Source organism: Hyperolius riggenbachi, chromosome 3 (genome assembly GCF_040937935.1).
Source record: "Hyperolius riggenbachi isolate aHypRig1 chromosome 3, aHypRig1.pri, whole genome shotgun sequence".
Classification (NCBI taxonomy): domain Eukaryota; kingdom Metazoa; phylum Chordata; class Amphibia; order Anura; family Hyperoliidae; genus Hyperolius; species Hyperolius riggenbachi.
The window spans coordinates 342057239-342073302 of NC_090648.1; the positions used below are offsets into that span (position 1 = coordinate 342057239).

The 16064-nt window shown below is 39.9% G+C and overlaps 1 protein-coding gene across 21 annotated transcripts in view; it reads right to left on the reverse strand.

Moving 5' to 3' along the window:
• Positions 1–2075: 2075 nt before the first annotated feature.
• MYBPC1 (myosin binding protein C1) overlaps positions 2076–16064 on the reverse strand; it is a 169304-nt gene continuing 155315 nt past the window's right edge. For 19 of the 21 annotated variants that reach the window (XM_068276948.1, XM_068276949.1, XM_068276945.1 and 16 more), the window contains 4 exons: positions 14935–15094; positions 13948–14084; positions 12361–12547; positions 2076–2660 (listed from right to left, as the gene is read on the reverse strand). In XM_068276948.1, coding sequence (XP_068133049.1) covers positions 2560–2660; positions 12361–12547; positions 13948–14084; positions 14935–15094 — 585 coding nt within the window. In that variant the 3' untranslated portion in view covers positions 2076–2559. Of the gene's footprint in view, positions 2661–7268; positions 7309–9212; positions 9257–12360; positions 12548–13947; positions 14085–14934; positions 15095–16064 lie in introns of all 21 variants that reach the window. The other 2 variants (XM_068276947.1, XM_068276953.1) reach the window with 2 other exon arrangements.

A 16064-nucleotide genomic window follows, 5' to 3' on the forward strand; every position in this document is an offset into this window, starting at 1 on the left:
CAGGCCTTTATTTATAAGGGAATAAAGATGGTAGCCTCCGTATACCTCTGATTTCAGGTTCCCTTTAATAGACCAGTGCTTTATGTATGCAAATGAGGCAGTGGATTGCAACTGTCAGCTCTCCTGAAAATCAAATCAGAAGAAAACACTTATGTATGGCTGTGCAAACAACCCTGATAACAAGAGAGTGCTATTGAGCGCAAAAGCAGAGCCGGGACAAGGTCCTCCAGCACCCAAGGCTGAGACACCAAAGTGCGCCTCTCCATCCCTCCCACCCCAGCCGTCACACACTGATTGCTATTAGACTAAGAGGCGCCACAGGGCCCACAACCTCCCCAACACCTTAATATCTAGTTATATGGCTTGCAGTCACTGCCATGTATCCCCTTTTCTTATTTCTTTCTGCTTCAAACACAATTAGGAATGACAGCTGAATGAATTCTGCGCCCCCTCCTACACTGCGCCCTGAGGCTGGAGCCTCTCCAGCCTATGCCTCGGCCCAGCCCTGCGCAAAAGCAAGTCATATGCTTTTTTTATGAGCCGTGTGAACCAGATTTCCCATCACTCTGACATTGTGGCACTGCACACTTCACAGTTAAAATGTAACTCTTCATATTGAAAATAACAATGAATACCATTTCCACTACACATACAATTAAATTACCAGTATTTCTTGAATGTATTTTCAATTTAGGTTTTCTCTGATTGTAAATAATTGTGGCATTATTGCATCCTGAAGTAACAAACATGCTTGCCACAGTATGTTCTCACTGTTACTTCTTCCCCATAGCTGATTTCTGTGGGATGGTTTTTCTTCTTCTTTTCAAAGTTTATCTGAGACAATACTTACCTGGGGCTTTCTCCAGCCCCCTGTAGTCTGTAGTTTTCCATCTGTCCCACCGCAATAAGCCCTGATGAAGTCTCCGACTGTGCATGTCAGGGACTACTGCGCATGTGTGGCCCTGGCCATGCGCCTCCATGGTTTCACTCCTGTGGCTGGAAGCATTCTATGCCTGCACAGTTACAAATCTTAACCTCTTGACGACCAGCTAACGCCGATCGGCGTAAACTGGTCGTCTGCGGGTTACCATGGAAACGGTCTTTCCATGTCAGTTCACGGAGGGTGTCTCCGTGAACAGCCGGAGAGCCGCCGATCGCGGCTCGCCGGCAAAATGTAAACACGTGGGGAAGAAATCCCCGCTGTTTACATCACACGGCGCTGCTGCGCAGCAGCGCCGTAGGGCATATCGGCGATCCCCGGCCTCTGATTGGCCAGGGATCGCCGGCATCTGATAGGCGGAAGCCTATCCTTCAATGCGCAGGACGGAACTCCGTCCTGCGCATTACGGAGAGAGGGAGGGAGGTAAGGAGGCAGAGGGCGGAAATGGCTGCAGAGGGGGGCTTTGAGGAGCCCCCCTCGCAAAACGCAGATGGCCGGCGGCGATCAGACCCCCCCGGCAGGACATCCCCCTAGTGGGGAAAAAAGGGGGGGGGGGAAGTCTGATCGCCCTGGCATAATACTGATCTGTGCTGCGGGCTGGAGAGCCCACGCAGCACAGATCAGGCAAATCACCCCTGGTCGGCAAGTGGTTAACTACCTACACAGAATGCTTCCGACCGAGGACGCGTGTGGCAAGAGCCATGCATGCACAGGAATCAGCGACTACTGGAGCTGACAGCAGAAGAACAGATGGGACCGGATGGACACAGAGGGAGCCCACAGACTACAGGGGGCTGCAGAAAGCCCCAGATAAGTATAAATCCTTTTGTTGTATTTGTTTACTTTACAACAAAAGTTGTTTTGTTGTTTAAATTCTTTGTACATGGGCCAGTGAAATCTCTTCAGATAAATTTAGTGTGAACATGAAGAGGCCATAAAATAATTTGCTCCTAATTCTTTCACAGGACTTGGATAGAAGTTAATCTTTACTGCTGCATATTCATTGTTTTATCTTATTTCCAAGCGTGCTTGGAAATTTTAAAGTGAGATTATCCTTGCATGGATGTGAACCACCCCTTAGGGAAGTGGAAAACAATGTATACATATTTCACAGACAAAAAAAAAAATACAAGAATTCTGTACACAGAGGATCATTTTTTTTATTGTACATTGACTGAATTACACAGTATTTTGTTTATCTCCAACAGTTTCACCTACATAGAGATATGCTTGATTGTTCTTATTTGGAGAAAGAAAACACTAACAAATCCATTGCATGAAATCTTTGCTATATAGCATTGACATAGAAGCCAACCAAATAAACCACAAAAGAAAGTTTAATCCAATGCATTTTCCTTCTTACAAGTCAAGTATTTTGCTGCTTCAAGTGGGGATATCAGTTGTCCATACTGCGTCTTGTATAAAAGCCCCAAGCCAAACTTTAAGCTCATTCATCCCTACCCAGGCCAACTCATGCATTAATCTTATTTGGTACAAACATGTCAAGACAACAGACACAAAAATACTACAGCTTTATCAATGCAGCTTCAAGATCAAATAATGTAACACTGGCATTCAGATTCAATGTGATAGTAAAGCAGCTGGCTTCCTGGACTTGCTCATGCTTCCTTCTGCTTACTGGCATTCAGGTCTCGCAAGTAAGAATCGATGATGGACAGCGGCACACCTTGCATTAGGAGGCGGAAAAATGTCACCCCACCTATAAACCAGAGGATTGCAAAGTTAGGACTTGCCGGGCTTGGAGATTCTCCTATTTTCAGTAGATTCATATTTTCTAATAGCTGGTATGCAAATAAAATATTCATTATGAGTCAAAAATGAAATCCAAAAGAGTAAATATAGAACAATATTCAGCATCACTAGGAAGAATTACCATGAATGTGCATCCAGCTACCCTCAGTGACACTAATGATGTGTCAAGACAGCTGTAAAAGTGTAGCACATTCCCAGTTTTCCTTGGAAGAAGTGTAGCTATTATCAGCACAATGGCTTGGAAGAGGACTTGGGGATCAAGATAGGCTGCTGTTTGCCCAATTAAAGCGGATCGAAGATGAAAAACTAACTATAACAAGTAACTTGTCCAAATATCTTATCTAAAGTTTAGATAGTTTACACAGCATATCTAGCTGCAAAGGTTTATGATTATTTATTCCTGTGATACAATGAGGGCAGCCATGTTGTGTTTGTCACATTGTCACAGGCTAAGGGCTGGTGATGCTATCAGCTTGCCTGTGTGTAAATTCAGTCCCCTCTCCTCCTCCCTCCTCGGCCTCTGAAATCAATGGTTAGTAACACCTCCCCCTCCTCCTGCCCAGACTGAGCTCCTGTAAGCCCTTGCTACTGTCTGAAAATGCCAAGGCACTCTGAAAAGCTGTGGGAGAGGCTTGTTTAGTTCATAAGGAATTAGAGTAATAAAACAAAAACAAAAAAAAGTATTTGGCTTGAGGAATGCCCTATAAACTGTATGAAAGGAACCCAATTATGCAATGAGTAAAAGTTTATCTCGGATCCACTTTAACTCCCTGATATGCAGACAAAAATATATTCATGTTTGTTTTTATTTGTTATGCAGTTAGCATTTTGGCTTGGAAGAGGACTTAGGAATCAGGATAGGCTGCAGTTTGCCCAATAATTTTCCTGATATGCACTCATTCATGTTTGTTTTTATTTGTCCTGCAGTTAGCATTTTGGCCACTAGATGGCAGCAAGTATTTTGTGTATTTGCTGAGGCCTACCTTTTGATTGTGAACAAAATTATATAAAAAGTAAGGAATCTGCACATACAGCTCTTGTCATCTGATGTATGCTAAAAACACGCAATTTAAAAACCAAATTAAGTGGTGTTTTAATAAATAAAAAGGAGAATTTCACAGATGAATAAAACACATCTTCAGAAATTGAAGTATAGTATTGGCCTCAATGTGTCCAGGCTGAAATCCAGCCTGTTATTAGTAGAAATAGTTATCGTGAAATGTTGATTCTTATTGTATGTGTATACTTTATTTTCCTTCTTGACCCTAATCCCAGTTTGTACAGCCTCAAAACTGAGCTGGTTCTTTACTGATTATCCGCTTTTTCCATGACAAGTGACTTGAGTTTGTTTACTTATTTTATTTGTGACTATGGACAGCAAGACAAAAATGCAGAAATTAATGGGAAGGCGATTCTTGGGCAATAAAGTGGTCCTTAGTCAGTCCTAGACAGAAGCTGGCTGAGGTGTGATAAGATAACATATTAGTGGTATCGGTCAAGAATTGTTAGCATTTCATTCTCTGTATTAAAGAAAACTTGCAAGAACCCCCCTCACCCCCCAGGGGGAAACTTACCTTGGGAGGGGGAAGCCTCTTGATCCAAATGAGGCTTCTCCGTCCTCCTGTGCTGCCCCGAACACCGGGGAGGTAATACCTACCTACCACGATATTTTCGAGCTTTCCGATCGGGCTCAGGTGGTAATAATCTAGCCCGATCGGGTCCGCACTACTGCAACTCGCATCAGCTATTTTTGCCTGAACTCGATCAGAAACCCGCTACTGTGCTTGAGCTGGAACTGGGAAAGGTAACTATTGCCTTCTTGTCAGCTGTGGTGTTGGGGGAGCCAACACCTGAGGCTTAGAAGGATGGGGGAAGCCTCATTAAGATCCAGAGGCTTCTCCTTTCCGAGCTAAGTATCCCTCAGGTCGTGTTTTTTTTTTTTTTACAGTCTCTCTTTAAATTCGGACAGTTGAAGATAGGCAGAGCCAAAAACACAAAGTATAATAAGTATAACACCTAGGAAGAAGTAAGCAACAAATAACATCAGAATTCCTGTACTTATACAATCTGTATTAAGGAGAATGTATGACTCCAAGACCAGAAAGTGAGGAAACATATATTGTATGTGGGTAAATGACTGTGTATGTGTATATGGAACATCTATGATGTCTATGGTTCATGTATTGTTGAGGAGTTTATTATCTCATGTATGTCACATTGAAGTGATTACATGATTACATTTGTACATGTATATGATGCCACCTGCATATCCATATAACATGTACTATGAATGTGAATTCCAGTATGTACATGTCACATAAAGATAAAACATTAACAATGACCTTTGTGTTAAAGCATCATCCTATCTATGTAACATGTACTGTAGGTTACATATCCATCATGTATGTGTTACATACTGATAATTTCACTTTCACAATGGATTAGATAAAACCAATTTTCTGTTAGTATTACATGACATGTTTAATTATACTATGTCACTATATTTCAGAGAAATTGACACACTACACTAGGAGCTTAGTTATTTAAACACATTGGGCTCTAGTCACAATCACACACGTGGTAATGGATTTTTAACCACTATATTATCGGCAGTGATAATTTCCGCATTTTTTCCACATTCACTGACCATTTTCCGCATGCAGAAAATGATTGTGAATAGAGCCCAATATGTTGTTCTGTCATGGCCAGATTTGTGGGAATTCCACATAGGCCCAGGACTAGGCTGGGGGAAGAGCTGGGGTGGCTTTGCAGCTTTCGGCAGATCAGCTGTTCCATAATTACCTATCTGTGCGGCGCTGTCCTCCTCCTCCTGGAATATTTTGTACATGCTCTGAGCATCATTCCACCCCTTTCCTTCTCTTTGACACTGACACAGCAGAGCAAAGCAGGAGACAGTGGCGTAGCTAAGGAGCTCTGGGCTCTGATGCAAGTTTTACAATGGGGCCCCCAAACACTATATACATAAAAATGGATATGGCGCACCAAAACCTGCCAATGGCAACTACAGTGTCAGAGGTGCAAGAAGGGAATGGGGAGCAGCTTGTTAATGATCACCACTATTCAAAGTACATATAGAAGTTATTATTATGAGGACAGGACCAATAGAAAGCTAATACTGCAGTTGAGGGAAGGCCCCTCGGGGCCCATCTAGCCCAAGGGCCCTGATGCAGTCACAACCTCTGCACCCCCTATTGCTACGCCCCTGCTTGAAAAATAGAAGGTGAGCACAGGCATGGAGAAATAGCTATGAAACAGCTGCTCTGCTACCAAGTTCTGTACTGCACTGCCCACAGCTATTGTTGCTCTAATTGCTGCAGTTTTGTGACTTCCTTTCTGTACTATCTACTACTTGTCTCCCCTTCCCTTCTTGCATGGTATCTCATGTAGAGGGAAGGCTGTCCTGCAAAGTGTCTGTTCTCCTCTCCACGTTGCTGTGTGTCTCTGAGAACAACATGCCACGGGGTATGGATAGTGAGAGTCGAGTTAGGCCTGGTTCACGCTGGCATTGAAAACGGTCCATTTAGCGGAACTAAACGGACCAGATCCTAACAGAGTTGAATTAATCCTACACAATTAATCCTATGCTAATCAATAGAATCCATTCACATTGCTCCATTAGAACAGATCCGTTCTGCATGTTCCACCAAACAGAGCAACGTACAAGTTGATTACACGCTAACTGAACAGAGGGTCACAGATGAAAAGCTGATGCCTTTCAACCGGTTAGCGTCTTCAAACTAAATATCTTGTTTGAAGATACTGCACCCATTTTAACCTCAGTGGGCAGAACTCATTGGTCACACCTATTCACTCATCACACTTATGTGCGGTGCGGTGCTGTTCGTCATGACCCACCGCACATACTGTCCGTAACCCAGGTAGCATGAAAGTCTATAGACTTTCATGGTACCATTCACACTATATTGTGTGTTCCTGTGCGCTGCATTTTAAAGCACAAGATGCATGCAGTGTGGATGAGCACTTAGGGGCCTTACAGAAAAACGCTAGTGCGCGTTCACACACTGCAGGGTGAAGAGGGCGGAGCATAAGCATGTGTGTGCTGCATTGCTATACATAAAGTGGTGATAGAAAGTGACAAGCCCCTTTAGCCCCCAGGCTCCCCCATTGTCGTGGAGGTAGCAGTGGATATTGTTATGACCATGGCAGTAACATTGTACCATTCTTAGCTGTACAACCAGCAGAACAGACCTATTGTGCTGTGAAAGAACAATGTATCAAAGCTGTTTAAAACAACCATCCTAATGGCAATGTGTTCTCCATGATATATGATTACAGTTGGAAGTTATGATACCAAGAGCTATGTCTAACTCTGGCTGGAGCCTAAAGAAAATGAACAGGAATGGTGAGAGGAGCAATAGTAAGTGACATAAAACAGTATGATTGTTAGATGACTTATCTGAAGAAGATGGAAAGCTAGGTGGTGAACATACCATGGTTAATTAATTTATAGACAGACAAGTATTTTGCATGGAAATACATAAGCTTCATATGACACGTCCATATGAAAGCTTACCTTAGATGACAATACACATTCAATAATCCTTATTGTGCAACTAAGGGAAAGAGAAAGAAAAGTAATGAGCACTGGAAGAACACATTATTACCAAACTGAGCAGGAAGTGATGTCATGATGATGGTTTAAACATTTAGTAAAATGTGGCGGATATTGGCGTACAATGAAGAGAGGAGTTCAACAATGTTTCACACATACAATTAATAGCTGAACATATTCAAACACACATACCAGCAGATATGCCTCTGCCATAGTTCAAATAAGCATTTTATTGGTTAACTTTAGTGAAGGTAGGTGGCCTTGAACTTATGACATATATATATATTTATATATGGACACACACACAAAGAAACACACATAATATATAATATATATATATGGAGAAATTAGAATTGTGACATAGGGGTCATGTATAGACCATAGATCAGCTATGTACATGGTATTTAGAAATTGCTGAGGACTGGGTTTAAATTAGGATTACCATTTACAGTTATATAGTTTATAAAGCATACACACATGTTGTTATAATAGCTGTAGTAAATAAATGGACAAGTGCCACCATGACTGTTGAATGCTTGCAGTATGATGGACATTAGCTCTTGTGCACACAAACATGCAAAAGCGCCACTGGAAAAGTTGGGCGCAGGGTGAAGCTGAAAAACAACTCACCCTGCTTCTGCAAAAGTCCCAGCGCGTTAATTACTATTTCCTCTTCAGGCCACCAAGGACTCTGGGGAAATACATAGTTTGGCTTCCAGCTAATGCTACAAAAGTAGCCTTCACTTCCGGACTTGAGTTTCGGCGTAATGTCTTCGTCAGGGGCTACTTTTGTTATGTGCAAATAAACAAGAAGTTTTCTAGTAAGTGCACTATTGTTCCATTTTATCTCCTCTAGCCAGGAAGCAACCAGTGCTTTCACTGGCTTAACAGAGAGGAAGAAACCACCATGGAACTCACAACGGCGTAAGCAGGAAGTTGGAGAGGTCACCTGATCGGGGAGTCAAGGCAGTTGGTGTTTTCCCTAAAGCTCGCAGAGTGGAGCCTTGCTGCAAATTTAGCTGCAAGTGGCCCACTGGATGTCGGGATTACATCAAGTTTTTACATCTTTGGTGCAGTTTGAGCACGGTTCTCTGGAGGTTTGGTTACTACAGGATAAGGTACTGTGAGTTTTACAATCTCCTGGCTACACCGATTCTCAGACTTTGCTTGTTATTTTGCACTGAGGTAATTGCAATCCTTTCTTTCACATTTGCATGATTATTGACGTTTTCCAGCTTTGTATCTTAAAGGAACCCTGTAACTTATCCATGCATATGAATTAATTATTATATCCTGACACAGAAGTGTTAAGTAAAAACATAAATGTTGTTTATTACCCTGATTTAAACATAAAATAGCAATCTTCCTGCTGGTTACCAACTCTCATGTGGCCATTCCTCACCCCCTCCTGTGTAATGGCTCATGAAGTCATCATAAGCAAAGGCTGAGGAGCAATCATGTGGGAGCCTGCAAGTTCAGCTTTCACTGGACTTCTCATTACTGGATTTGAACTGCAGAATTTTTGTGCAGCAGGATGAAATGATGTTCAGGGTAAGAAACAATATTTGTGCTGTTTCATGGTAAAAGAGTGGATTCACTTGCAAGGATCATCCCCTGCAGGACCACTTTATTCATAGGTGTGCACAGATGCCATTGTCCATTTATTAATACTACTGCTATCTACATATGTATATTTTTACTGAATGATATGAAGCATTTTATTCAGTTATTTTCTTTTTCATGGTCAAATAACATACTCTGGTATACGTATGATTTACCATGAAATAAGATTTGCAATCTAATCTGAGATTACAAATGTTGGTTGTGCATGCAATACATAGGTAAAGGCTAGCAGGGATTATATCAATGGAAAGTGTCATTGAGTGTAGGATCTGTGTGATAAACCTGCTTCTGTTTCCACAAGCCGAAATGTTCTCCGCCTATTGACCCTGTAGAATCAGAACATTTGTCATGACTGGTTTTCTTACAATCATCACTAGAGATATCTAACTCATTAGGCAGATGGATTGCTAGATGGAATACATGATCTGAACAACAACTAGCTTCAGCAACGGCATTCAAAATAACATAAGGACCAATGATCTGTGCACTGTATCTTTCCCAATGTTAAATTGGCACTTGTTATGTAGACAGATGGTTTGGTGAATTAACTGTAGAACCAGTGGATGAAGTCTAGTCCCTAATTCTGGACTCACTAATGCAAAGCTTATGAGAGCAACCTGAGGTTAAACCATTTGGGGATTCCTGGTTCTTTGTGACATATAAAAGGCTAAATATTAAAAACCACATGTAAGGGTAACCATAAAAAATACAACCAAACGGTTTGATTTTTATGTTTATACGGCATAATTTTCTAATTAAAGTTTCTTTCATTTAACAATTCTTACCCAATTGTATTATTTATTTAACTAATGAATCAATAAAATGCCTCATTGGGTATGGTGGAAATTTTCATTGATTGGTTAACCTTCCTGGCGGTAACCCCGAACTACGTTCGGGGTAGGCCGCGCAGGAGGTTTTCTCCGGCCCTGCTGGGCCCATTTTCTTAATTTTTTTTTTTGCTGGACACAGCTAGCACTTTGCTAGCTGCGCCAGCACACTGATCGCCGCCGGCCTGCGCCCGATTGCCGCTATCCGTTGCGGCGCGCGGCCCCCCCCCCCAGACCCCGTGCGCTGCCTGGCCAATCAGTGCCAGGCAGCGCCAAGGGGTGGATCGGGACTCCCAATGACGTCACGACGTCGCTGACGTCATCCCGCCCCATCGCCATGGCGACGGGGAAGCCCTCCAGGAAATCCCGTTCTTTGAACGGGATTTCCTGATCGGAGATCGCCGAAGGCGATCGAAGAGGGCAGGGGGATGCCACTAAGCAGCGGCTATCATGTAGCGAGCCCTGGGCTCGCTACATGATTTAAAAAAAATTAAAAAAACTGCTGCGCTGCTTCCTGGCGGAATTTTTCATGCCGCCAGGAGGGTTAAAAAAGTAAAAAAAAAAGAGGAATCAAACCTTGTATGGCCACGGTCTAATTTTTTTATATTTTTTATTTCTTATACATCGATTTCATAGATAGCTCAAATAAAACATTTTTTCTACAAAACTGATTGAAATTTGTTGATTGAAAAGTTTGATTTGATTTTTCTGTACAATCATTTTATTGAATAACTGTAAAAATGGATTGATAGTATCAATAAGAGAGACTCTTTACTAAATATATTGAATCTCCATGATTAGAACCAAATGGCCCTTCAGACAATTAACTGTCAAGTGTGGATTTTTATATATTTTTATTTTTGTTAACATAAATATACCCAGAATATAAAAACAAATATTTATGATTAGCTATGCAATTTAGAAAATCTCTCCATGACAATATGGCTCCAGATTTCCATTTTTACAGTACTATTTATTCATGGGCCCTAAATTAATGAACTTTTCTCCTGAGCTTTTTCACAGCTGATGTTTTCACACTTTATCAATCAAATAGGTGTAAGCCCCCAGCAAGCAAGAAAAACACTCAAAATATGTTTGTTATTATGTTTTTCTATTTTTTTGTATATTTATGAATTGCTTAGTCCTGAAAATTTATTCTGTAAAGATAATTTAAAAAATAATCTCCTGGTAGAAAACTCAAGAGAAAAGTCAAATGGATAAGGGCCAAGGTGTAGATTACAGCAGGTGAAGAATTTACTAATAGATGTTTGGATTTTTTCATTGTTGTTTTCCTTATTTGTTAACGTTACTTAAAGTAAAAAGTGAACAGAAAGTTGTGACTTCACATTAAACACTACAGGAAGCTAAAAATGAATAAATAAATAGGTATGTGACCAATTTCTACTCACACTCTTTGCAACACATTTTTTTCTCCAATATCATAAATACTATTTGGGCTTGATTCACAAAGCAGTGATAACTCCTATCACGGTTGCGCTAGCGTTTTGCACACGCTATAACGCGTGTAACGTTTTGCACGCAAACATGAATTTGCACGCAAAATTGCAACCGTTTTCAAGTGAAACCGGACGAGATTTTGTGCGCAAATTTGCGTTTGCACGCGAAAAACGTTACATGCGTTATAGCGTTAGCGCGACCTTGATAAGGGTTATCATGGCTTTGTGAATCAAGCCCTTTATTTGAATGAAATGGGCAAAATATTAAATAGACATTACCTATAATAAGAGAAACTCTAAAATGTTTCGCACAAATGCTCCGCGATGTATTCAAAAGGTTGATTTTTCTTCTTCATAGATTATTACCTAAATCTATACCTTATCTTTAATGGCACAAAACGTTTGCAAATAATAATGTAACTTGTCATTCCAGTCCAAGTAGAATATCATACTTATGTTACTTACTTAATCCTTTAAGCTTCCTACAAACAAAAAGGCATCAAGGTAGTAAATATATTATATATTATATTTCAACTTGTTTTAATCAGCAATGGTTTGGGTAAATAAAAATACAATTGTATGTGATTTTGCCAGTAATAAGTCTATCTTATAATAGAAAGAAAATGTTTTTGGGTTAAATTTGGTTTCTACGTGTACGTAAAAAACAAACAAAAAAAAATCTTTAAATATCCTTTTTTGCAAATGACTAATGATACATTAAGATAATGATAAGGAGTTGTTGCTAATAAAATGGGCAAATGCATTGGAAGGTTCTTGCAGCTAATGCTCATCATTCAAAGCTATACACTCATAGGGCTGACGGACAAATGTCGGTTACTATCATCAGTACTTTTTGAAGATGTTTTGTTTCTTTTTTATTCGACGATTAGAACATGGTAGGAGTCTTAAATGTCTTTGTAGCACCAGATCGCTTATAATAATATTAAGAAAATTACGTTTTTTGCTGCAGGGTAATTGGTAAAGGCTGGATGGTTTCTACTATCCTAATTTTGACTTACATAAACAATTTACTGTTGTTTAACATACTTCTTTAGCTCTTTAGCTTATAAGGGCGTTAATTAATTCCATTGCCTTTAATGTGTCTATTAAAATGTAAGTCCTTCAAGTTAAATTACGTCACCTTACCTTTCACTTCAAGCTTGCAGTCAACTTCAGCCTCACCCAGGTCGTTGACTGCCCTGCAGGTATATGTGCCACCATCATAAGGGCTTGGTTTACGTATCTCCAGTGTACATACACTTTGGTTGCTAAACATTCTGTATCTGGGATCATTATCAATAACAACTTTATTTTTCATCCAAGTAATTTTAGGCTGCAATGAATAACAAAAAGTAATTTAACTCTACATAAGAATTTGAAGTTCAACCCTCTTAAACATAGATTAAGGCCCTGTTTATCACAGTGCTCAGTTGCATTGCAGAATAATTCTGCATGTCATTTCACTGCCCATACAATTCCATGGGCATGTTCACAGAACTAGGTTGTAACTGATCCCGTTATTCAAACTCGCTGCATTCAGGCTTTGTATTGATTTCCACGTCCAATCTCCTGGTCCATAGAATTGTTTGGGAAGTGAGTTGACATGCAGAATTATTCTGCAACACAACTAAGCACTGTAAACTAGGCCTCACTCCACATCCACAGAACAGCACATCTTTGTGGGAGAATAAATGATTTAAGACCTAAAGCAGTAACAGATGAAATACCAGGTTTATTTCCGTCACACATAAATACATACTTGAGATGATTATCTCAAGTTTTTCTCTAGTATTCGAACTTTGAACAAAATGTAATGATAGATAAAGACAACATGAGTTTAGCACATTCTGTTTAAAGTACCCATGTGATGAACGTGGGCAATTAAATCTATGCATATGACAAATGTGTGATATAGTAACTGCATTGAAAATTGCATGTCGAAACAATCAGCCATTCCAAATATATGGACTGCAATAAGACAATTCTGGATTTCCTTGTAAAAGTGGACCTTGTCCCTTCCCTTTCCACCCCCCAAGTTTTGCAGTTGATTCTTACGGTGATAGGTGGTTTCACACACTAATTCACTTTATTTTCATTTTCACAGCATTTGTTTAGCCTATGTCCCTGTTTTAGCATGTAGTTTGTTGTTGTTTAACATCCACAACACATGTTTCTCACCCTACTAACCAACCAATTGAGTATTAGATTCCCTTGATTGAGCATAGCCAGGATTGATTGCAGAAACCATTGTCAAATTTAACCATGCTAAATACCGCACTTTATCATAAGACTTACCGTAAGTAGTCTCTACAACATTAGTATACAAAGAATTGCATGCCAAAATGAAAGGAAATTCCAGAAAAAATTAGGAATAATTGCATCTAAGTGTTTTTGACCTCACCAAATCAAATGGAGGGCTTTTATCTCCAAATGGAACTTTGGATCAGCATTATACACTGTCCTCAATTGCCAGCCTGACAAAAGGCAAATAAAATGACAGAAAAATATGTGTAAACATTAGCACTGCTGATTTAAAATGATGTATGCAAAGTTCAATTCTTGGGTGTATGTGCTCTTTTTAGTAACCTTGAAGTAAACTTCTGCAATTTAAACCTAGGATATTGTGAAAAAAGTGTGATAAAATTATTATTATTCTGCAACAAAACTTCAGTTGTAAGTCTACATAAAAATTAATTCCAACCATTAGAGCTAGTGCATTGTGTTAGGACTTACTTTTGGGTTTCCACGAACACTGCAGTTTAACGTAGCATTGTATCCAGCAATGGCTACTGTATTAACTAATGGGTGGGTAAACAGTGGTGCTTCAGTGAAGTCAAAATCTGAATATTCTGGACGTTTATAAGGTTTTCCTATAAAATATAGCAGAAGTTTAAATTTAAAAAAAATAAACACAACAGAACAATGCAGTACATCAGAATTTGCTTACGCTTAGCCCATGTTTTTGCATCAAACCATTAAAATCTGTTCAACATATTGTAAAACGATTGGATTATTGGTTTATAATCTTGGGACCTTAAAGAGAAACTCCGACCAAGAATTGAACTTTATCCCAATCAGTAGCTGATACCCCCTTTTACATGAGAAATCTATTCCTTTTCACAAACAGACCATCAGGGGGTGCTGTATGACTGATATTATGGTGAAACCCCTCCCACAAGAAACTCTGAGGACCGTGGTACTCCTGGCAGTTTCCTGTCTGGGAACCTAGTTGCATTGTGGGAAATAGCTGTTTACAGCTGTTTACAACTGCCAAAAAGAGCATGCAGCAGCCACATCACCTGCCATCAGTAAAAATGTCACCATGTAATAAATGTCAGAATGTAAATCAGGGATTTAAAAGATTTTACAATGTGCAAACACTGACTAAATCATTTATACATAATTATTGTAAAAATGAAGCACTATTTTTATTACATTATTTTCACTGGAGTTCCTGTTTAAAGAGGCAGGAATTCAGGAAAAACAACAGATTGCTTTCTATTGGTTGTATACCTGTGTGGCTGAGTGTGTGAGCACCTGCAAGCTCCTAATGAGGAACCCAAAGACTGGATATGGATAAAGTTCCTTATCAGTTTTTATCACAATAGCAATGCAGTAACTTCCTACGTAATAATTATATACAGGAATATGTATACAGCAGATGAGATAACACAAAGATCTAACTTTACAGTAAATAATATGTAAAATGAAATATCCAACCTTCCTTCTCAATAAGTGCACTGTTTGGAGTCTTGGTTGCTGATTCGCTGAGGCCGCACATATTCTCAGAGAAAACACGGAAATAGTACTCATTTCCGATCACCAGGTCTGAGATGGTGGCACTAGTTCTGTGATAGTGTTCCAGCACTGTGAACCATTCCTGTAGATAAAACATAATATACAATAGACATGTACTGCTCTTTTTGAGATATTTTCCATTAAATACAGTGATGGTGCACTGCAATATATAGTATTATTATTCATAAACTATTTTTTTTGCCATAGCAATGAAACTGAGGTAAGATTTTAATCATGGCACTAGTTAATATCTTATTCCAGACCTAGGTTGTCACATGTATGTTTGATCTGAGGTTGTTAAGGACGGCATTGTCCTGTAGAAATCTTTGACTTTGCAGTGTGTCTTAGGCCCGCCCTAGTACAGAAGCAGCTTTTAAGGGAGATGTTTTTTAAGCATTGTATAGCCAAATGACCTTGTGTGAAATTCTCACATGTTCTAATGGGACAGCTCAGTGTTCAGAGGTAACTTACCATTACATAGGTTGCAAAAATACATATAGCTTTTAAGTGCAGCCAGTAAATAAAGAGCATAGGAACATACTAGAGTTCTGTGTTAGATTACCACCACCGTCTGCTGGTAGTTTTCACATCACTCCCTTTGTTTGGATGTGATTCTTGTGGTTGCGCCACAGTGATGTACTAAATTTACTAAAGGAAAGTGCATTTAATTGAACCTTCATTTACTATGAACATCAGGTCAAGTGCAAGGCAATACTTGGTTTATGCATGTATATGTATAGCTGTGGAAGGAGCAAAAAATTGATGTGAGCTAATCTCAGTGAAATGATAAATGAATGGAAAAATGTCAGTGAACTAGAAGGCCCCTTTTCCGCAGGAGGCTGAAGGTGGTGAATTCACCGGCTGTCTGGTGCCAAAGGGGATCAAAGTGTCAGAGTAGCACAATGATGATTATGATCCCAGCAGTGGTGCAGGCATTGGGAAGCCCACATGCACCACGCAATATTTATATTATGTGGCGCAGCATGGGGCCAGCGGTGGTGGTGATCAAAATGTTGGACGAAGTTTGACACTTTGACCAAAAGGTACTGATG